Genomic DNA, 23,261 nt, shown 5'->3' with positions numbered 1-23,261 from the left:
TCAGCCTTGGGCCCGACGGACATGACATGGCACTCAGTGGTAGACACTGAATATATTCCTGACAGTTTGAGGGATCGAGAAATCCCTGCCAGTAACACGCTATGTCTGGGCGCATATGTTCCCTGACAGAGTGAGAACCCTACAGAAAATAGATTTGCCAGAGGCATACCTCAACTAACAATGTAAATAGTCTAAAGAAGCTCACCGTACAAGTTGACTGAAGGAATAAAGCGGCCCCCGATTCTGTCCCTAGAAAAGGAACCCTGCAGATATTAAACTGATAAAACAGATGTGACAGGCCATGGCTGTAATGGCACTTGGTTGCCACAAGGGGGAGCTCAAGAAGCAATGAAAAATCTAGGGCCACAAGAGGGCACCAACCACCAAATGGTCTGAGTGACCAGTGGTGATTTTTTTTTTTTAACTTACGACAGTGCAGCATGCCGAGAAGGGAGGCACTCTAGAAGAACACCGCTCCCAGAATCTGCCTCAGACTAGAAGCACGGGGAGGGGTGAACTTGGGGTAAGATGCGGCACCCGGCCGCATGAACGGGGTGCCGGCGGCACGATCTGCGGCCATTACAGGAAGAGGGCTGGGGAACTGGCTGAAAAACGCAGCCGGTTCTTCCCCTACTGGGGAAGCAACCGGCCACATGGGAAGCAGTAAGCAGACTGGTGTGCCCTTACTGAGGGGCGGCCGGCCATGTGCATCTGGGGACCTGCTGCCTGCAGCTGTAGGTCTCTGGTCAGTCCATAAAGAACACGGCCAGGACACTGCGCCTGGCTGCAATGATAGGAGTAAGTCTGGGATCTTAGACCCGCTGTCTGCAGCTGTAAGTCTCCGGCCAGTCTAACAACGTGGCCAGGACATTGTGCCTGGCTGCAGCAGGTAGGAGTAAGTGGGCTTGTGTGCCCACACTGAGAACGCAGTCAGCTTCGTGGGACCGGAGACCCACTGCAGGTGTCCGGTCAGCCTAATAAAGAACGCTATCTAGAAAATAATTTAAAAAAAGACCAGGTCTCTGGAGCTCCCAGACCTGTGTCTTAACCCTCCTACTGACACTAGCTAAAACTGATTACCTCACTTCCAGTAGGCGGGTATATCCTGCCAGGGAGGAGCTGACTTTTTTCCTAGTGTCAGTGCCTCCTAGTGGCAAGAGCATATACCCATCAGTATAGGTGTCCCCCCAATGAAGAGCGACCGAGAAATAATGAATGCTGTACTACCGATTTTGGTTACAATTCGAGCACGGAACACAACAAACAAGGAGACTCTAAAAGTACTCTGGTTAATCAGGCGGTTAAATCAGGAGATCTCCCTTTAGGCACCACACTTTTAGGGGCCGAGGGAGGAGACACCAACATGACAAAAGGATGTATCAAGCGCAACCAGGTCTCCTGGAGGTCGTAGGAGAACCTGCTGCTCAAGACAACAGGTAAAAATAAGGTCATTGATCTTACTTATATAGATCTTTCACAATTGTCTTCGTCTATTATCAAAGGGTCTGAATTATTGTGCTAACTAAGCTTTTGATTTCCCTGAATTTGAATTAGATCTACAGAAAGGAATACATAGAATGAATCTGTATAGATATTTTAAGACCTCAAATGAACGTACTAGACCTAAACAATCTAACTATGTGGGTGAAAAAACAGGAGGAGTTTTATTGGGATACAGTTTTCATGGTGTTATTTCGAGTGAGGAACATGATGTCATTATAGGATTACTGGATATACCATCTGATCCTATCTCTGTGACAAGTACCTAATGAGCAATACTAAAGTTTTATACCGTCACTCTTTAACCCACCCTTGCCGGCTGGGTAACCCTGGAGATATTCAGGGATAAAGTAGCCATGTCAAGGCCCTTATTTATCCCTCTGCACATGATAATTTAACTGTTGGGGAGAAAAAGGCATTAAACTGGCTTAAATCTAGGAGTGACTTAGTAATAAAGCCAGCGGACAAGGGTGGGAATATTGCCGTGATGAGCAAGAACTACTACCTCCAGGAAGCTAAACGTCAATTGTTGGAGAAAGATACATACATTGTTCTCCCCACAGATCTCACCAGAAAGTACCAAGACTGTCTGCGGAATTTATTACGTGTTGCTGTTGAGAGGGGCATTTTTTTTCAGGAACATTTGCAGAAAAATTTATTTGGCCCTCTCCCAAACGACCGTATTGGTACTTTCTTCCCAAAAGTCATAAATCGTTAACCCAACCACTGTGCCGGCCAATTGTAGTGGGCCGTAAATCAGTTAATGAAGCGCTTTTTGTCCTCAGCCACAATGCGTTCACTTTTGATGGCCAATTGTATTGGCAACGGGCGGGTACCGCAATGGAGACCCAGTTGTGCCAAATTTGCAAATATATATTTGGGAGATTTGGAGGAGAGGATGGTTTTCGCTCTGTCCAATCATTTCATCAGATATATCCATTTGTATGCGAGGTATATAGATTATGCCCATGACCAATAACTCTTTTCCTCGAATCGAGGAAAGAAAAAAATAGGGAAGGTTTTGCTTTTATTTTCAGACACAGTCCGATGTCTAACGTGATTAGGGTCACTATACACAAAAACTGGCATATCATTGCAAAAGAATCTATATTTGCAGAAAAAGCTTGTCACAAACCTATAGTGTCTTTTAGAAGGTGTCAGAATCTTGAAGATTCCCTGGTGAGGGGTCGGACTAATAGAACCCGTACTGAAGATTGGTTACGGGACTCAGCTCCAATGGGTAACCACTCTTGTGGTAGTTGCTGTTTCTGTAGCCAACTTTCTAGGGTATCTTTTGTCCAATTAGGCCAGTATGAGATCCAGATTGAACAATTTTTCACATGCCGTACTTGTTTTGTAGTTTATGCAGTCATACGTGACTGCGGCCGCTATTACAGTGGCAAAACGATTTGACCCCTGTTCAGACGTTTCATTGAACATGTGTGTTCACCAAGAACAGGCGTGGGATCACCTAGAATACAGCACATGATGGAATGTCAGAGGGGACGCTAAATGTGTGTGGTTTTGTGGATTAAGATGAGTAGATCCGTTGCCCATGGGAGGTGATCGCAATCAGGAATTAAGGAAACAAATCATCCTTAGAACTGAAGCATTGGGCCCTATGGGTATGAAGGAGAGAAGTGATCTGAACAGTATAGTGTAACTGCATAAGAATATGTATATACACAGATAAGTGTTGTATATAGTGCTTCTAATCCCACCCTATTCAATGGGGGAGATTTATCAAAGCTGTCTATGTCCCGCATCAATATAGACCAAACTAGAGAGCGTTAGGCCGGTCTATTGTGCGCCTAATTTATCAAAAGGCACGCGGATCTTGATAAATTCTGCGCACGGACTTCAGGATCTATGCTTTAGACTGTATTTAAACCTGTTCCAGTATGGTCTGACATTTCAGCATACTTTCAGCCGATGCGACTTGTCGCTGAAAAGTCGCTTTTGATAAATTCAGCACCAATGCATTTTTCCGTCTAAAATAAACTAGAATGCATCATGTTCTAAAAATCCTCTAAAGCACAAGTCGCAAAAAAGTCGCACATATTTAGATTGAGACTTTCTGTGCGACAAATTTAGACAGGAAAAACCAGTCTAAATCCTTTGATAAATCTCCCCCAATATGTTTTTAGGTAGGTGTAATTTTTACTTTTTCTATAGTGTCCTATTTTGTACCTTGTTAATAAAGTTGGATGGGAATGCTGGGACTTTTAAGGGGATGGGGATCAGTGGTTTAATCAGGCTGTAAGAAAGCTACCTGCGAGTAGTGAAACAATTGTTTTTCCTTACATTTTCACCTGCAATAACTCTTCAGACCGGGAGCCTTAGTGCTGTGTTTCTTCCACATTGCATTAAATACTTTGAGTCCCTCTCCTTTATCTTATGAACATTTTTTTTTGTTTTGTTTAGAGAAATGGTGCATTTTTTCATTTTTTTTGAGCAATAACTACTAAGAATAAGCAAGGCCTTCTGGCTATGCCTTCATATGTAAACCATTTTGTATGAAACCACCCAGCAGAAAGTGCTGGGAGGCTTTAGTTTTGGGCAGTTTGCTTTTCTAACTGAAGGAAACCGCTAGCAAGGCATTTGGCGATCGGCGTGAAACCTTTAAGACAATGGATGTATATATAACCTGCCCAATTGGCACACAAATAAAACAAAAAAAAATAAAAATAATTAAAACATATGCTTATTAATAGTTTAATGTATGAAGGAAACATCCAGATTTCTGAATATGAAGGTACATCTCACATTAATTTATGTCTACATAATGTAGAGCCTCTATACTGACATACTGAATTCTCTGCTTAGCCATTTCTGTTATGTAAACAATTGTACATTTATTTGCCATTCTAAAACTTCAGAATCAGTTACATAATTTTGCTAATTTTTCTGTGTTTGCTCAGAAGCAGTTTACAGTACTAAAACCAACCAGCCAAACAGCTTCAGGGAAAAGGAAAAGTTATGTCCATAAACAAAAGAAAAGGGGGAAAAGTAAAAGATAAAGAAAATAAAAGAAAGGTGGGAGAGGGCTGACTATAGTGAAATTTGTAGTAATGAGAACTGGGCAGTCACAACGGTCACAGAAAAAGGTCAGTTAGTAAGTTCTTCTGCAAAAAGCCTACACACTTCAGTCAAGCACATCAGTAGAATGATCTGGGAGTATGTCATCTCTTTTTGCCTCTGTGGTATGAAGGTATTGTGTTTTATTTTCCCTACTCGCTAAGGATTTTCCATGCTAGCGAGGTCATTCTAGTCAACCCATCTGGTTCATGTGTACACTGTTCATGTGGGGGTTCCAGGTTCCAGTCCATACCTGCAAGAACAAAAAACATATCCCTTAGTGATGTAAATATGTTAAGTTTAGTGACAGATTGTAAGAAAATATGCCATGTGACAGCTGATAATGCCTTTCTGCTTATTTTTTTGCTAACTGGGGTGACTGCACAAGGGATGGATACCCTGTTGATTTGAGTGCAGAAAAATCTGCATGGCCACAGACTTGCATAGCAGATTTGTTACTAAATGGCAAATTTGCTGTTTATTTAGCAGGTATTCTTTAGGAAACACTGCAGATTTGCAGTAAGATCCACATTAACTGGTTAGCGACCAAGGACGTGTATACACGTCCTTGTGCCATTAACGGGGTATGGCGCAGGCTCCCGACTTGAGCCCGCGTCATACCGGCCGGTCCTCAGCTGATTCTTGTAGCTGAGGGCCGACGTTAATAGCGGACATGCGGTGATCGCCGCGGCCGGCTATTAACCTTTTAGATCGCCGCTGTCAAAGCTGACAGCGGTGTCTAAAAAGGTACCTCTAACTGCTCCCTGGGGGTCCAGTGGGGTGGATTGAGCCACAATTTTTTTTTCCTGGGTTTGTTGTAAATTTTGTGGTGAAATTATTAATGTCATTATAAAGTACAATTGGTGGTGCAAAAAATAAGCCCTCATATGAGTCTGTAGGTGCAAAATTTAAAGAGTTATGATTTTTAGAAGGTAATGAGGAAAAAATGAAAGTGAGCGTGTTTTGGAGGACATTAGGGCACTTCTGCTAGTGACTCCGAAACAGAGTTCCTGCTCTGGGGTTAGAATTGTCCTAAAATTTTGCTTACACTGATCATGACCAACAAAATTATTTTCCAATTTAACACATTTACAAGTTCTGTATGTCAAAATAATATCTAGACTAAAGTCACCATACACAGTTTTTACAATACAACATAGTGTTTTTTTTTTCTCTTAAGCAACTTACAGTTTGAGGCCCATTCTCTGTGGAGTTCGAAACCATCTTTATAAGTGAATTCCAAGAAGGATCAGCAGCATGAGGTCCATTAAAAATGGGTCCCCCAGTGCCATCTGGCATTGGAGCTACAGAAGGAATCATTGCATTTCCATACATGGAGAATGGCATACCCTGTAAAGAAACAATTACATATTAAATAGGGGAAAATGTATACAATAAGAAATACAAGTGTCATGTAAACCAATGGGCTTTGACCCACGGCCCAAGAAAAAAAAAAAAAAAAAAAAGTTACCCCAACTTTTGGAAAGTCCATGTAGCCGGCAGGCACATGTTGATGGAATGCTCCTGAAGCTGTTACAATACCAGATGTATCTCGTTCTATTCCTTGATGTTGAGAAAACACTCCAGGGTCAGACATGGGCCTGTGCATCATGTGATTTCCCATGCCTGTGTGACACCAGTCTGATACTTTATCTACAACAAAAAGTAAAGTTTGTTTTTCAAATTCTAAGTGCTGCAGGACATGTATGACCACTAGATGCATGGTCAGAACTGGAGGTATTACTGAAGTTTCAATCTAAATAATAGCCTCTAAAAAACATGCATGATTAAGAAAGAACAGGTCAAGATGTCTATAACCAGTCATGATGCCTTTGGCAAAAAAATATTTCAGCAGTTTCATAGCATGACACCCCTTTAACCTCTTAAGGACCCAGGACGTATGGGTACACGGTGACCCCGCATCATATCGCGGCGGGCCCGGCGTCATAGTGAAGCCGGGACCCGCCACTAATAGCGCGCAGCACTGATCGCTGTGCCGCGCGCTATTAACCCTTTAGCAGCGCGCTCAAAGATGAGCCGCGCGGCTAAAAACGAAAGTGAAAGTTGCCGGTTAGCTCAGGGAGCTGTTCGGGATCGCCGCGGTATAATCGCGGCATCCCGAACAGCTGTAGCACAGGAGGAGGTCTTCTTACCTTCTCCTGTGCTGTCCGATCACCGAATGAATGCTTCAAGCCTGAGATCCAGGCTTGAGCATTCAATTGCCGAAAACACTGATTGATCCATTCCTATGGAGATGGATCAATCAGTGTAAAAGATCAGTACATGCAATGTTATAGCCCCCTATAGGAGCTATAATATTGCATAAGAAAAGTTTAAAAAATAACTAACCCTTTCAATTATCCCTTCCCCTAATAAAAGTTTGAATCACCCGGCATTTCCAAAAATAAAAAAAACATTATGTAAATAATAATAAAAATAAACATATGTGGTATCGCCGCGTGCGGAAATGTCCGAATTATAAAAATATACCGCTTTTTAAACCGCTCGTTAAATGGCGTACGCGCAAAAAATTCCAAAATAGCGCATTTTTGATCACTTTTTATACCACAAAAAAAGTGAATAAAAAGTGATCAAAAAGTCTGATCAGAACAAAAATGGTACCGCTAAAAACTTCAGATGACGGTGCAAAAAATGAGTCCTCAAAGCGCCCTGAACACAGAAAAAAGTTATAGGGGTGAAAAGATGACCATTTTAAACGTATAAATTTTCCTGCATGTATTCATGATTTTTTTTCGGAAGTGATACAAATTCAAACCTATATAAGTAGGGTATCATTTTAACCGTATGGACCTACAGAATAAAGATAAGGTATCATTTATGACAAAAAATGTACTGCGTAAAAACAGAAGCCCCCAAAACTTACAAAATAGTGTTTTTTCATCAATTTTGTCGCACATTGATTTTTTTTCCCGTTTCACCGTAGATTTTTGGGTAAAATGACTAATGTCATTACAAAGTAGAATTAGTGACGCAAAAATTAAGCCATTATATATAATTTTAGGTGAAATTTTTTAAGAGTTATGATTTTTTAAAGTTAAGGAGGAAAAATTGAAAATTAAAAAACGGAAAAAGCCCGGGTCCTTAAGGGGTTAAAGTGAACCTACCAGTTGATTCGTGCTGTACTGGTACCTTTACTAAAATGGCCTATTTTAATGGAACCTTACAGCATTTAAGAGTAAATCATAGTGCCCGTTCCTGCTTTATGCTGCCTGTGATTTGGGCAGCATGAAACAACTGATAGGTTACCTTAAAGGGTGCATTCACAAACAAACAAGATCCACTGCAGATTTGAAGTAGTAAAATATGCAACTGTGGATCCGGTATTCACTCGTACAGTCTCTTGCAAATCATTAATCATCAGGGACCCCTCCAAGTCTTCTGATGTATGTCGGGGGTTGTTTTAGATTCTTTTCCATTTCTTCTGTTATTGTTAATTTTATAAGACATTTAAGATGAATTGCTGCTAGACAGACAGCTGCCTCACAGCAATAAACCCAATATATTGAGTTATAGTGCAAGTGAACAGCTTTAAGAAGAAGGGGGGTTACTCTCATGTTTAGTGAAGTATTTCCAGAGTTCTGTCCATTTACACTTATGTAGCTATTGCGCTGCAGCTGCCTTTCAGGTGTAAAGAGGCAGTGGCACCTACACTCTGCTCAGAGAGCAGAGATTTGACCCCCACCAGCAGAAAAGTAATGAATTTGCATAATGTATGAGAGGGAAGGGTGGGCAGTGAATATGGAGGTGGCAGGGGAGCTAAGTGAGCCAGCTCACGGTCTCTATTGCGCACATAAGCGCAATAGCTACAGAAATGTAAATGGCCTAAAGTCCTGAAATAGTTTCTCTTCAATGCCTTTCATGTGTTTTTTTTAGACAGTGCTACTAGACTGGGATGTTTTAGCAATATGACAGAAGCCAGTATATTACAGTCAATGAGGTATATCATAATGGATCTCACATTTTCGATTACATGATTTCAGTGATTATTGTAACTTTTAAGGGACTGTCTGGAACATTTTTTTTTCATCTTTAAAAGTTCTCAGAAAAGATGTATATTCACCTGCTCCGCACTTTCTGCTCTCCTTTCTACACATTGGCTGAGTGGGCATTTCCTAAGTGTGGACAGGAGAGCGGGAAGTGGGGACTGGCACTGGTGGGAAACAAGCAGCAGGTAAGTACCTTATTTATTTAAATCTCACCCTGAGCACTTTAACCGTTTGCCTTCTAAGGACGAGCCATCTCATCCTGAGATGGCAACCGGTGTATGGTGCAGGCTCCCGACTCGAGCCATACCGTATCAAAGCTGACAGCGGTATCTAAAAGGGAGCTTTAACCAGTCCCTGGTGGTCCAGTGGGGTGACTCGGGGGGAGATCCACTATGGAGGTAGCAAGACTGCTTACCTTTCCTTCCAAGGCTGCTGCAGCTGAGAATGATAAAGCCTAGTCCTGAAAGGCTCCTTCAATCAGGAGCAGACCACACAGATCAATGGAGTTCTATGGAATTCCATTGATCTGTAAGAGGAATCTAATGATTCCTCCTAAAAGTCCCCCAAGGGGACTAATAAAGAGTAAAAAAAATAAAAAAACATTAACCCTTTCCATATTAAAAGTTTGAAACCCCCCTCTTTTCCCAAATTAAATTTAAATATATGTAAACATAAAAATAAACATATGTGGTGTGACCATGTGCGCAAATGTCCAAACTATAAAAATATGTTAATTAAACCGCACAGTCAATGGCGTACACAAAAAATTCCAAAATTGCGTATTTTTGGTCACTTTGTGTACCCCAAAAAAATTTATAAAAAGCGAGCAAAAAAAGTCCCATCAAAACAAAAATGGTACCGATAAAAACTTCAAATCACGGTATAAAAAATGAGCCCTCATACTGCCCTGTATATGGAAAAAAAAATGATAGGGGTCAGAAGATGACAATTTTACATATACTAATTTTGGTGCATGTAGTTATAATTTTTTTTTAAGTAGTATAATAAAATAAAATCTATATAAAGTAGGTATCCTTGTAAATGTATGGAGCTACAGAATAAAGAGCTGATGTCATTCATTTACCAAAAAGATACAACAAAAGAAGAAAAAGCTAGCAACCATGTAACGATGCACACCAAAAAGCATATGAATCAAATAATCCATGCATATAAAAAGTATCTTTATTGATAAATCTGAACATACAAGGGAAGAGAGTGTACAGACATTTAAAACCATTTAAAATACTATAAACACTGGGCGGAGGAGTGTAATCCTGCTACGCCCACCCCATGCTGGGTATAATAACCCACTACAAAGGAAGAGGCTATCCCCACCAAATTTCAAAATACCAATTAGCAACTTTATGCACTACAAAGACCTAAATGCCACTAATGATGTAATAATGATGGACTGTTGGTCCCACACAATAACAATCAATATATTTTAAAATAACATAGCATTTTTATCATAATGTGTAAACCTGCAAGCCACAATATAACAGACTGGCACTAAAATAGTAAATCATAAATACCATGTGCAAATAAGTAGTACTGGCATATTATATGATGTTGGGTCTATATGGTAATGTCATGTGATACTTTAAAATCATTCACATTATATGCACTTTGTATTTCCTTTTCTTTTTATTATTTTATATTTTATTTACTCTTGTGTTTATAATTCTACTTTTATGTTTATAATATATGATTGACATGTTGATGAGGGACAATCTTATAAGCAAGTGGCCAATGTGTACATATATACATATCATTAGATGATAGGAGATACATTTGCCTTATATCTGTATAATGTTTGCCTTCCTGTTTCAATATAGAAAAATGATATTGAGCCCTGATATGGATTAAGTTTAGAGCCCCTGTATAAGTAGTCCTAACGATTCAATTTTCCATTTTCTTATAGGAGCATATCAAGCCTCGCTCATGTAGATTATACACATACGAGCACATCAGGCCTCGTTTTTGTAACAGCCAGCAACTTTCCTGGTGTATAGAATTACGTTGCCGCCCATGTAGGAGCGAAGCCTAGCTTTCATTCCTGCACACAGTTCCAAACATTGTTTTCATCCCTGCACGAGCCAAGTCTCGTTTTCAGTATCGCACTTACTGCTTTGTATAGAGAGCCTCGCTTCCAATCATTATATCATGCGCATTACGCGCATATCACATGATATGCACAGCTTCCGGCTGCTGGTCGGGCGGCAATACTACGTTACGAGACAGAGGTAAATACTTTACAGTTGAATTAGTCATTACTGGGATATAAAAGGAAGGACAAAGAGAGGTATAGATCACTCCTGAGGAAGCCTCTGTAGCTGGAGAAGGTACGCGTGGGGTCTGCTGCATGGATTAGGAAGTCCCGGCCATCGCATAATGACCATTCAGAGATGCATACATTTTTCATGCCACATGCACTTTGTATTTGTTGGAGCACTAGTACCTATGGGCAGCTATCCACTATATCCACGGACGGGTATTTATTGTTATTTGCAAATTTTCACATAGTATTTATGATTTAATATTTTAGTGCCAGTCTGTTAGATTGTGGCTTGCAGGTTTACACATTATGATACAAATGCTATGTTATTTTTAGAATATATTTATTGTTATTGTGTGGGACCAGCAGTCCATCATCATTACATCATTAGTGGCATTTAGGTCTTTGTAGTGCATAAAGTTGCTAATTGGTATTTTGAAATTTGGTCAGGATAGCCTCTTCCTTTGTAGTGGGTTATTATACCCAGCATGGGGTGGGCGTAGCAGGATTACACCCCTCCGTCCGGTGTTTATAGTATTTTAAATGTCTGTACACTCTCTTCCCTTGTATGTTCAGATTTGTCAATAAAGATAATTTTATATGCACGGATTATTTGATTCATATACTTTTTGGTGTGCATCGTTACATAGTTGCTAGCTTTTTCTTCTTTGTTTTGTGTTTGATATGCATTATAGCAACTAGCTTGCACCCAACAGTGGGGATATTGGGTGGTGCCAGTCTTCATTATTATTTTTACAGGAAAGTGAACTGTGTAGAAACGGAAGCCCCCAAAAGTTACAAAATGGCATTTTTTTTCCAATTTTGCCCCACAAATACACTGCTCCAAAAAATTAAGGGAACACTAAGAAAATCCTAGACACAATGAAAGAACTAATCGTATGAAATACTTTCGTCTTTACATAGTTGAATGTGCTGACAACAAAATCACACAAAAATGATCAATGAAAATCAAATTTATAAACCCCTGTATGGCGAGTCATCACACACAAAGCAAAATTAGCTGCAGGGGGCTGCAGCATGGGACCCCCACAATCAGACATCTTATGCCCTTTCCTTTGGATAGGGGATAAGATGTCTAGGGCGGAGTACCCCTTTAAGGGGTTAAAGATAAAAATTCACTACACAATCCCACCAACTTTACAAAGTTAACTGGTATCTGCTGCATCACCGAATGCAATGGTGGGGTTTCCTCTATTACGACACTTTAAAATACTATCATTTAAAGTATATAGAAAAAGAGTATACCTGGGGGAGGAGAATCCTGCAGAAGGGGATGAGTGCCTTTTATGGAGAAACCCTTTTAAGTGACTAACACTATAATGTCATCGACCTTTAAACATACTAGACATTAATTTACCATATGTAATGAATACCAATACTTGTACACCTTAGGCAATCAGTGGTATTAGGTATAAATCTCTAAACCGTTCTGGACCCTAAGGAATATAATATGAACACTATCACTAACCCTGAAACCACCACATATAAAAATGTAGGACTGAGTTTATGTAAAAAGTTTACAAATTCCATGTATAGAAATGAAATGTTTATTTTAGTTTACCTTGACTGCCTCCCATTCCTTCAAAAGACCATATTCCACTGTGACCAACAGATGTTGCCAAGTTACTCCCAATTACAGATGGTGTAGAAGTCCCAGTCTGCCGTATACGTGCAGATCGCTCTGTTCCGATTGGCACAGGGACTTTTCTATCCTGAGACACAGAATTAGGTTTCTCAGACACCATAGGAACTCCTGAAGGTGAAGGAGACTGTGTTCGAACGCCAGTAGACACAGCCTGAGTTGAAGAATCTAACAAAAAAAAAAAAAATCAACAGAGTATAAAAGCACCAAACCTTTTCAGAGCAGTTTATATACAAGCCAGAATACCCCTTTAAGACTGAACAATGCAAGGGGTATTTTACATTGAAAGATAACAGCACGATATAAGAGCCAATCAATTATATAAGTCAAGTGACACTTGTTAAAGGACTACTTATACAGCTTAACTGTTAGGAGTAAACTGTATGAATGCCCATTTGTATGGCTTTTCACGTTCGTTACAGCCAGCAGCCTGCCCCCTACTTACAGACAGAGATACTGCCGGGTAACTGTTTTTGCGATGGCCCCGACACACAAAAGCATTGTATCTAGATGTTGACTTAAACATATGATGGGCTCTGAGAGGTCATCGTATGTTGAAACGATCATATGTCGAGGCTATCTTATGTCGATGGACCACTGTACATTGTATGCATCTGCGTTCTTGGCTTACCACTAGATGCTGATGAACATGGGGTCAGTAAACTAAGAGGAGAAAAATGTTGTCTGTTGAAATTAGCAGCTGCAGGTGCTCCTCCAGGGGCATACATCTGACCTCCAGAGATGTTAGAGGCATAGGTACCCAAATGTGTAGTGGATGATGCCACAGATGTATAAGAGGAATCCATGTTCACAATACCTTAAGAGGGGAGAGAAAGTTACTCTTATGTCAATAGAACCAGAGTTGGTTCTAAGAATTGTCTTAATTTGTGTACACATTTGTTTTTGAACCAATGAACAAAAAGAAAGAGCACATTACAGGGTCAGTAAACCTATGATGTTCTACTTAGCAAAAACCCCAAAAATCTCACCTGACTGACTTGGAGATGGCCTTTGCATGGGCGGCCTGAAACCTGGAGCTTTGGAAGTATCAGATGGAAGCATAGACTCTGGATTTGGCAAATATGAAGATTGTGAGGAAAGCATGGAATCTGAAGCAGACTGTGAGGAAACCATAGATCCCCCCCAGAAGGGATGAGTTGGGTTTGGATTGTTTTCAAAGAGTGTGCTAAATGGACTAAAAGGAAGAGGAGAATTGAAATTGGGGGCCATTGGCTTAGCTGAAGGATGACTGGAACTCTGAGCAGCACTTTGTGTACTTATACTGGAAGGATGTGGACCTGAAGGTACACTTTGGGGTCGCTTTATATTTGGATGAGGAACAATGCCCGTCACAGTGGAATTCTGAACTGTGACTTGGTTCTTATGTGCAGGATTTGTTCCATGTAGATGAGATCTAACTGCAGGGGATTCAATTTTAGCAGCAGACGGTGTAGACACTATAGAGGATTGGGTCAAAGGGTAGGATGCTGGGATATTAGAAGGAATGGGAGCAGGCTGGTGAGTGGGACCACTGACTGCCAAGTTGAGAGATGGTGCCATTCTTGGGTCTGGGGGAGGAGGAACTTGTGTCTGGATTAATGAAGGTCGGGAATCCTGTGAACCAGACACTGGTGGGTGTGGATGAGCCGAGTGCATCGTGGTACTCCCAGAGGTAGAGCTCGCTTGCTTACTGTTGCCTGAGCTAGTCATCTCCATGACAGGTTGGATAACCAAGTCCTGTTCAGTGGAAAGTGAGGTCCCTTTGTTTGGAGAACACGTCAGGCAATCAGAGGGGCTGCTTCTTGATCCCCCTCCAGGCAAGGATGGTGGGGAGGGTGATGAAGGTGATGACATAGGATGATGTTCTTTGGCAGTGGGAACAGGGCAGGTTGAGGCTGTTGGTGTGGTGATGTGATTGCTTGCAGTTGTGGTAACTGTGGTTGTAGTAGCATTAGAGGTTTTGACCACTGTGACAAAAAGTTGTCTCCTGACAGAAGGTGAGTTGAGGCTCCCATTTGTAGATGAGACAGGCACTGTGGCCGGAGAGTTTGTGGTAGCTGTTGGACTAGTAGACGAAGGGACTCCTGGGATCACCTGAGGGCTACTGAAATTCTGGTTATTATGACGAGGCATCATGTGAGATTTAGGAGAGTTGGTAGCTCGTGCAGGACTTAGAGGCCTGACAGGAAATGGGCCCCAGGTGGATTGGGCAGGGGGGAATGGTCCTCCAAAGTGTGTCATAGGTAACCGTGGAGGACGGATCTGCTGGAAAGTCTGAGCAGCAAGTAAAGCATGAGCAAACTGTGGAGGAGGGTAAGCCAAAGGTAAGGATACTGGAAATCCTGGCCGCACATTATTTACTGGATTTTTTAGGGGCTTGTGAGCAGATGCTGAAGGAACGGCTGGCACAGTAAGGGCGGAGGCAGCTTGTGATGAAGAAACTGTGACAGCTGTAACTTTGATTCCCATAACTGAACTGTTAACAGAGGATACAGTGGTAGAGGCTGAATATACTGCTTTTGAATTTGCTGAGGAGCTTTTTAAGCGATTCTTTGGGATCAGTTCATCTATTTCTTTATCAGGATCCTTAATAAGTGCATTAATCAGATGTGTAGCTTGTCTGGTGGACTCAGTTCCTCCCCTATGTAAACAGATAAACAACATGTTAGTTGGGAGACAATTATACTGAAATCTGTTCATACTGAGACAACTTTTAACCTCTTAAGAATGCAGTGCGGTCAATAATGCGGGGGTCACTCCTTGACCCCACGTCATAGTGGGTCGGTCGCGGCAGCTAATGAAGGCCGGGACCCTGGGCTAATAGCATGCTGCAACGATCGTTGTGCCGCGGCTATTAACCCTTTAGATGTGGCGATCAAAGTTTCTACAGTTGAGAAAATTGCTTCCCGGCAGCTCAGTCAGGCTGATCGGAACACCACTGTGTCCTAATCAGCTAGGACGCAGCAGGAGGGACCCTTACCCGCCTCCAGCGCAGGCGATCGGCAGTTGACTTCTCCATGCCTGAGATCCAGGCAGGAGAAGTCAAGCACCGATAATACTGATCACCCGCATGTAGTTCTATGCTGATGATCAGTGTTAGGAATCAATGTAATGTATGTTATAGACACTAGAGGTGGGGCTATAAAATAGCAAAAAAAAAAAAAAAGTTACTAATTATGAATTAACCCCTTCCCTAATAAAAGTAAGAATGACCCCTCCTTTTCCCCCCTTAAAAACAGTGTAAATAAAAAACATGTGGTACCACCGCGTGCGGAAATGTCCAAACTATACAAATATATTGTTAATTAACGATAAGGAAGACAAGGGGCACTCACGATTTCTTCTTAGCCGGACTTTATTCAGGAGGTTGTAACAGCAGCAGGGACACCAGGTAGGTGTTAAGATGCATCAGACCAGTACTACACCGGAGCCATGATGGTGATAGCTATTTTGCGCCGCTCCCGGCGATTCTCCAGATCTGGAGAAGCGCCGGGAGTGGCACAAAACAGCTATCACCATCATCATGGCTCCCCTGCAGTACTGGTCTGATGCATCTTAACACCTACCTGGTGTCCCTGCTGCTGTTACAACCTCCTGAATAAAGTCCGGCTAAGAAGAAATCGTGAGTGCCCCTTGTCTTCCTTATCGTTTATGGTACATTCTGCTTTATGCTGTGGGGTTTTTGCACCGTGATCAATCTTAGGACTGTATCCACACTACGTGTACTGGTCATCACCGTTATCAGGTTCCTGAAGCAGATAATTACCGCTAGTGCCAACTGCTTTTTCTCCTGTTCACAGATATTGTTAATTAAACTGCACAGTCAATGGCATACACGCTATAAATTTCTAAAGTCCAAAATAGCATATTTTTGGTCACTTTTTATAGCACAAAAAAAAAATACAACATAAAAGATCAAAAAGTCCAGTAAAAAAAAAAAATTTGTACCAATAAAAACTTCAGATCACGGCGCCAAAAATTAGCCCTCATACCAGCCTGTATACACGGAAAGATATTTTTTTTTTATAGGGGTCAGCTGACTATTTTAAATGTATAAATTTTGCTGCATGTAGTTATGATTTTTTTTAGAAGACAAAATCAAACCTATATAAGTAGGGTATCATTTTAACCATATGGACCTACAGAAGATAAGGTGTCATTTTTACTGAAAAATGCAATGCGTAGAAACGGAAGCCCCCAAAAATTACAAAATGTCATTTTTTTCTTCAATTTTGTCGCACAATGAATTTGTTTTCCGTTTCGCCTAGATTTTTTGGTAAAATGACTAATGTCACTGCAAAGCATAATTGGTGGTGCAAAAAATAAGCAATACTATGGAATTTTAGGTGAAAATTTAAAAGATTATGACTTTTAAAAGGTGACAAAAAAACAAGAGTGCAAAAACAGAAAAACCCTGCGTCCTTAAGGGGTTAAAAAGAGAAAAAAAAAATCATGGACACCAACAGCTAAGGTAGTGTATAAAAAAAAAAAAAGAAAAAGAAGCCCAAAATATCTGGTTTGGCCTAAAACGAGAAGAACAAATCTAGCTTAAGAGGAAGTTCGTATCTATGCAGTGACCTAAAATAACAGCTTCAACATTCCGTTTTCAATACCAATTTTCTGTCAGACTGTACAGAGTGATCCCTGCTTGAGGTGATGTGAAAGAAGGCTCAAACAGATCAGGTTAGGCAACCTGTGACTTAAGCTATTCTTAGAAAATGTCTGGACTGATTCTTGAAATTTCAGGCTTGGTAGCTACAACTGCAACATTTTGCTAAAATACTATGCCTAATGTACAGTAACCCCACGACACGCGATGGCCCCGACATATGATCAAATAGACATACGATGGCCTCTCAGAGGCCATCGTATGTCGATGTCAGCATCGACATACGATGCTTTTATATGTCGGGGCCATCGCATTAACTGCTAGCCGACAGCGCAAAATGCTTAAGCTGCTGTCGGATAGCAGTTTGAGCATCCCAGACAGGTTCACTTACCTATCCCCGCTGCTCCAGTTCCACTTCGCGATCCTCCGGCATCTTCTGCATCTTTTCCGGGGTCCGGGCCTCGCTTTCCGGCGTCGCTACTACGTCGTGCGCACGCCGTGCCGGCGCAGCAGCATCACCAGAAAGCGAGGGCCGGACCCTGCAGAAGATGCGGAAGAAGCCAGTGGATCCCGAAGAAGACGCCAGAGCAGCGGGACAGCATCAGGAGCCCCTGGGACAGCATCGGGAGCGGTGAGGACTCGGTCCGGAGGGCCGGGGACAGGCGAGTACAACTTCCTATACTTTACATTGCACGAATCCCTCAACATACGATGGATTCGACAAACGATGGGTCGTTTGGAACGAATTACCATCGTATGTTGAGGGACCACTGTATTCTACTATTCAAAGCCAGAGTAAACATGATCCCATTTCTCAAAACATACATGAAAACAGTCTGTTAGGACTTAAAAAGGACAGGCATCCATCCAGTGTAGCCTATTATCTTGCAGTGTTGATTCTAATCATTTTTCTTCAGCCAATTACAATTCTATTTACCTGATAGTTATGATTCGATCGCCAGTTTTGTCCTTCTGTTTGTCTATATCGATGTGAGCTCCTGTGAACTCTCTGATAGCGTTGATGTTACAGCCACCCCTGCCAATGACTCGTGAAATGACTGTCGATGGTACAGACACTTTCTTTGACCTACAAACAAGGAGCCAATAACCTTACATTAACTTTATATTCAACTGTAGTCAAGCTGCTTTATGTGAAAGAGCTTTAATACAGTATATTCATTAGAAAAAAAATCTTCACCTAAAAAGACAACAAATATTAATCACCCACATAAAAACCACAAATATGTTAGACAGTTTCAGCTTTAGTGTATGATCAAACTATGGAATCACTGTGCTTAATTCTGCTCAGAGGTTTTGCTGCTTTAACTGTGCTTCATGAGGTTCTGCAGCACTAACTTAGCAGTGGTATAAATGGGCCTAAACCAGAAAAAAAAAATATATATATATATAAAAACTATATACATACCTAAAAACAGTACATACTATTAGCCAAGCTACCTTTGAAAAAAAAAAAAAAAAAAAATCTACAACCGGAATTTTTTTTCTAAAAACAGGTTCTCTACTCTACATTAGGGATCGACCGATTATCGGTTTGGCCAATATTATCGTCCGATAATCGCGATTTTGGACATTATCAGTATCGGCAATGAGTGACGTCCCCAACGCGACGTCAGTGTCAGTGCGCAGAGTGACAGCGCAGGACGCCAACGGAGCCAGAAGGATCGCGGACCCCCTTGAACAGGTAATTTTAACACCGGGGATGGGGGGAGGCGATGGGGCAGCGGCAGTATGTGGGCAGAGGATGGGGGGAGGCGATGGGGCAGCGCGGTATGTGGGCAGCGGGGGGAGGCGATGGGGCAGCGGCGGTATGTGGTTGAGCTAAAGTGTTATTTTGATACTTTAGGCTGGCCTGATGACAGCAATACCAGATTTTTATTGTTTCAGTCATGTTTTACCAATTAAAAAAAAAAAAATTTGAACTTTTTCTAATTTTCTTAATTGAAATTTTTTGACCACTCTAGCTTTTTTATTTATTTTCTTTCTCATACGGGGCTGTATGAGGGCAAATTTTTTGCGCCATATTCTGTTTTTGTATCGGTACCATTTTGGTATTGATCTGACTTTTTAATCGCTTCAAACTTTTTTCTGGGATATTATAAAAATTGCAATTCTGTGTTTTATTTTTTATTTTTTTACATAATTTACCGTATGGGAGACAATGTTATACTTTAATAGTTCGTACAATTATGCACGCAGCGATACTAAATATGTATATTTTTATTATGTTAACATGTTTTTATATAGAAAAGGGGGGTGATTTGAACTTTTAACATGGAAGAGGTTAATGGTTGTCTTTTAAACTTTTATTACAACTTTTTTTGCTTTACACTTTATTAGACTTTTAGGAGGATCATTAGGATCATTCCTCAGACAGATCAATAGAGTTATATTGAACTCCATTGATCTGTGTGCTCTGCGATCCATTGATAGAGCCTAGTCCAGCCAGGCTCTATCAATGACCGAGCCAGTTTTTTTTTTTTTACAGTTACCACCTCCCCTTCCTTCCCTCCCCCCCCCCCTTATATTGTAAAACATGTTAACATTTTTGCAAAGACCGCCTTAAACTGTGGATGTGCCCCATGTGACCATGCACTTAAAGTTTTTGTGACTTAGTTCAAAGGGCACTGAGAAATACCTTCTGACTACTTCTTTCCACCCTTCTTCCCTCTTCTGGCCTCTTTTAGGGCTGGCAATTGTCAATTTTCCATTAGGAGATGTAAGTGGAGAAGGGCCAGTCTTACTGCTTGCGGACAATGAATTGCTTGTTGCTTCGACTAAAGATTCTGATAACCTTCAAAACAAAGAGAAAATATACAAGTTCAACTTTTTTTTATGTATTTAAAAACTCATCAAGAAGCAATTCTGTTAACTCACAACATGATTAAAGGCAAACATTCCAAGACAAGTTATATTATGCAGGAGCCCTCACTTACTATTTAGACAGGATATATGCTCTATCACATCTGAAGGTGGGGGAGTTTATTTCCTAGTATCGGGGTGAGGAGATGAGCACTTATACATCACCCCTTACCCTTAATCAGGACATTATGAGACTGTAACAAACATTTAAAGGGAACTAATCATAAGTTTTATGTGGCCCAAACCACAGACAGCATGAATCTTGTGCATAAATTGAGATCCTGACACACTATGAACTACTGATATGCTCCAGCATTTCAAAGTAATCTGTTTAAAAATGCCATGGGGACCTGGGTATCTAGTCCTCAAGGTGAATCCCAGTGGCTGTTCTCCAACCGCTGCCTTGAGTGACTATAACGCTAGGAAGAAACAAGTTACTCAAGCCGGCAGAGCGGATAGCAGCCTCCGGGACCTGCCCAAAGCACTAATGTACAACTGTCACAAAATGATAAGCACATCAAATCTGTGCAGAATACTGTACGTGTGAATAGACCCTAAGAAGAAAATGAAGGAATGTCTGTATTAAAAAAAAAAAAAAAAAATTACTTACATTTATAGAAAAAACTACAGCTCCTTAACCCCTTGCATCATTTCTTGGTGAAAACTTCTAAACTTTCATGAAAAATTCGAAAATTTAGAATTTTTATAACTTTGAAGCTCTCTGCTTGTAAGGAAAATAGACATTCCAAATATTATATATATATATTCAAAAATACAATATGTCTACCAGTTGGATTGTAACGGCCTGAGGAAGGGGAGTCTACCTGCTTAATCTCCCAGAAATGCGTTGCCATAGCACTTTATTGTAAGTGCGGAGAACCAGTAATAAGCGGATGTGGAGGGGGGTACCAAGTATTAAGGTGTTTGGTCCCCCCACGAGGAGTGAGTAATATCAAGTATACATCCCGAGTCCTCCTATTGTACCTAACTAAGTGATATCTCCTGAGCGCCAGCACTGTTTTTTTTCTTGTTCTCTTCACATATGTCTACTTTATATTTTCATCATAAAGTTGACATGTTTTTACTTTTGGAAGACATCAGAAGGCTTCAAAGTTCAGCAGCAATTTTCCAATTTTTCAACTAAATTTCAAAATCTGAATTTTTCAGGGACCAGTTCAGTTTTGACGTTAATTTGAGTGTCTATGTTAGAAATACCCCATTATGGACCCCTTTATGAAAACTGCACCGTCAATGTATTCAAAACGACATTCAGAAAGTTTAGGTGTTTCACAGGAATAGCAGCAAAGTGGAGGCGAAAATTCTAAATCTTCATTTTTTACACTAACATGTTCTTGTAGACCCATATGTTTTATTTTTACAAGGGGTAAAAGGAGAAAAAGCCCCCCCAAAATATTAAACCCAATTTCTCAAGTAAGGAAATACCTCATATGTGGATGTAAAGTGTTTGGCGGGCGCAATAGAGAGCTCTGAAGAGAAGGAGCAATTAGCTCAGTGGCCTGGAAGGGGGTATATCCTGCTGGGAGGAGCCAACTTTTTGGTTACCATAGTGTCAAGCCTCCTAGAGAAAGCAGCATATACCCAAGGTCTGTGTCCCCCAATGGAGCCAATAGAGAAATGGGATTTTGGAGAGCTAATTTTGCTGAAATGGTTTTTGGGTGGCATGTTAGGAAGCCCCTACGGTGCCAGAACAGCGAAAAACACCCCACATGACATACTATTTGGGAAACTATACCCTTCGAGAAACGTAACAAGTGGTACAGTGAGCCTTAACACCCCACAGGTATTTGACGAATTTTCAATAAAGTTGGACGTGAAAATAAAAAACTTTTTTTTTTACTAAAATGCTGATGTTAGGGTGGGTTCATTTCAATGAGCCGACCGGAGTCAAACGCTGACTCCGGTTGTCTTATTTTTGCCCTGTATACAGTTTTCTGACTGGACCTAAAACCGTGGGCAAAAATAAGACAACCGGAGTCAGCTCATTGAAATGAATGGGGTTCGGCTGGGATACGGGAGCGGACAGTTTTCGCCCCTCCCAACCGGATCAAACACCTGTACACTACAAACCTAGTGTGAACCCACCCTTACCCCAAATTTTTCATTTTCACAAGGAGCAATAGGAGAAAATGGCCCCCAAAATTTGAAACCCCATTTCTCTCGAGTAAGGAAATACCTCATATGTGGATGTAAAGTGATCTGTGGGTGCACTAGAGGGCTCAGAAGGGAAGGAGCGACAATGGGCTTCTGGAAAGGAAATTTTGGTGAAATGGTTTTTGGGGGACATGTCACATTTAGGAAGCCCCCATGGTGCCAGAACAGCGAAAAACACCCCACATGGCACAATATTTGGGAAAATACACACCTCAAGGAACATAACAAGGGGTGCAGTGAGCATTTACAACCGACTGGTGTTTGACAGATCTTTGTAACAGTGGGCTGTGCAGATGAAAAATTACATTCTTCATTTTCAAAGACCACTGTTTCAAAAATCTGTCAGTCACCTGTGGGGTGTTAAGGCTCACTATACCCCTTGTTACGTTCCGCGAGAGGTGTAGTTTCCAAAATGGGGGTCATATGTGGGTATTTTGCGATTATGTCAGAACCGCTGTAACCAGCAGCCACCCCTGTGCTAATTACCAGTTTAGGCCTCAAATGTACATGGCGCTCTCACTCCTGAGCCATGTTGTGTGCCCGCAGAGCATTTTATGTAAACATATGGGGTATTTTTGTACTTGGGAGAAATTGTTTTATACATTTTCGGGGTCTTTTTCTCCTTTTATGAAAATGAAAAGAATAGGGCAACACCAGCATGTTAGAGTAAAAAACATTTTTTTTAACACTAACATGCTGGTGTAGACCCCAACTTTACCTTTTCATAAGGGGTAAAAGGAGAAAAAGCCCCTCAAAATATGTTGCGCAATTTCTCCCGAGTACGGAGATACCCCATGTGTGGCCCTAAACTGTTGCCTTGAAATACGACAGGGCTCTGAAGTGAGAGAGCGCTATGCGTATTTGAGGCCTAAATTAGGGATTTTCATAGGGGTGTACCCGGATACAAGATTTACACTTGCCTCCTCCACCAAAAATACTGTACGTCAGTTTTCCCCAAACAGAGTGCCTCTAGCTGTTGCAAAACTCCCAACATGCCTGGACAGTCAATAGCTGTCTGGCAATACTGGGAGTTGTTACTTTGCAAAAGCTGGAGGCTTTGTTTTGGAAAAACTGACG

General features: G+C 41.2%; 1 protein-coding gene across 10 annotated transcripts in view; it reads right to left on the bottom strand.

The window, feature by feature from the left end:
* Window positions 1–4,201: 4,201 nt before the first annotated feature.
* The window catches only part of ANKRD17 (ankyrin repeat domain 17), a 142,279-nt gene continuing 123,219 nt past the window's right edge, over window positions 4,202–23,261 (bottom strand). For all 10 annotated transcript variants that reach the window (XM_056567863.1, XM_056567858.1, XM_056567876.1 and 7 more), the window contains 8 exons: window positions 19,789–19,944; window positions 18,070–18,219; window positions 13,513–15,164; window positions 13,155–13,340; window positions 12,443–12,691; window positions 6,050–6,231; window positions 5,767–5,928; window positions 4,202–4,831 (listed from right to left, as the gene is read on the bottom strand). In XM_056567863.1, the coding sequence (XP_056423838.1) occupies window positions 4,772–4,831; window positions 5,767–5,928; window positions 6,050–6,231; window positions 12,443–12,691; window positions 13,155–13,340; window positions 13,513–15,164; window positions 18,070–18,219; window positions 19,789–19,944 (2,797 nt within the window). In that variant the 3' untranslated portion in view covers window positions 4,202–4,771. The remainder of the gene's footprint in view (window positions 4,832–5,766; window positions 5,929–6,049; window positions 6,232–12,442; window positions 12,692–13,154; window positions 13,341–13,512; window positions 15,165–18,069; window positions 18,220–19,788; window positions 19,945–23,261) is intronic.

The sequence above is a fragment of the Hyla sarda genome, chromosome 1 (genome assembly GCF_029499605.1).
Source record: "Hyla sarda isolate aHylSar1 chromosome 1, aHylSar1.hap1, whole genome shotgun sequence".
In the NCBI taxonomy this organism is placed as follows: Eukaryota; Metazoa; Chordata; class Amphibia; order Anura; family Hylidae; genus Hyla; species Hyla sarda.
The sequence above is the reverse complement of the archived record's forward strand: the minus strand, read 5'-3'. Positions and strand labels throughout refer to the sequence as shown.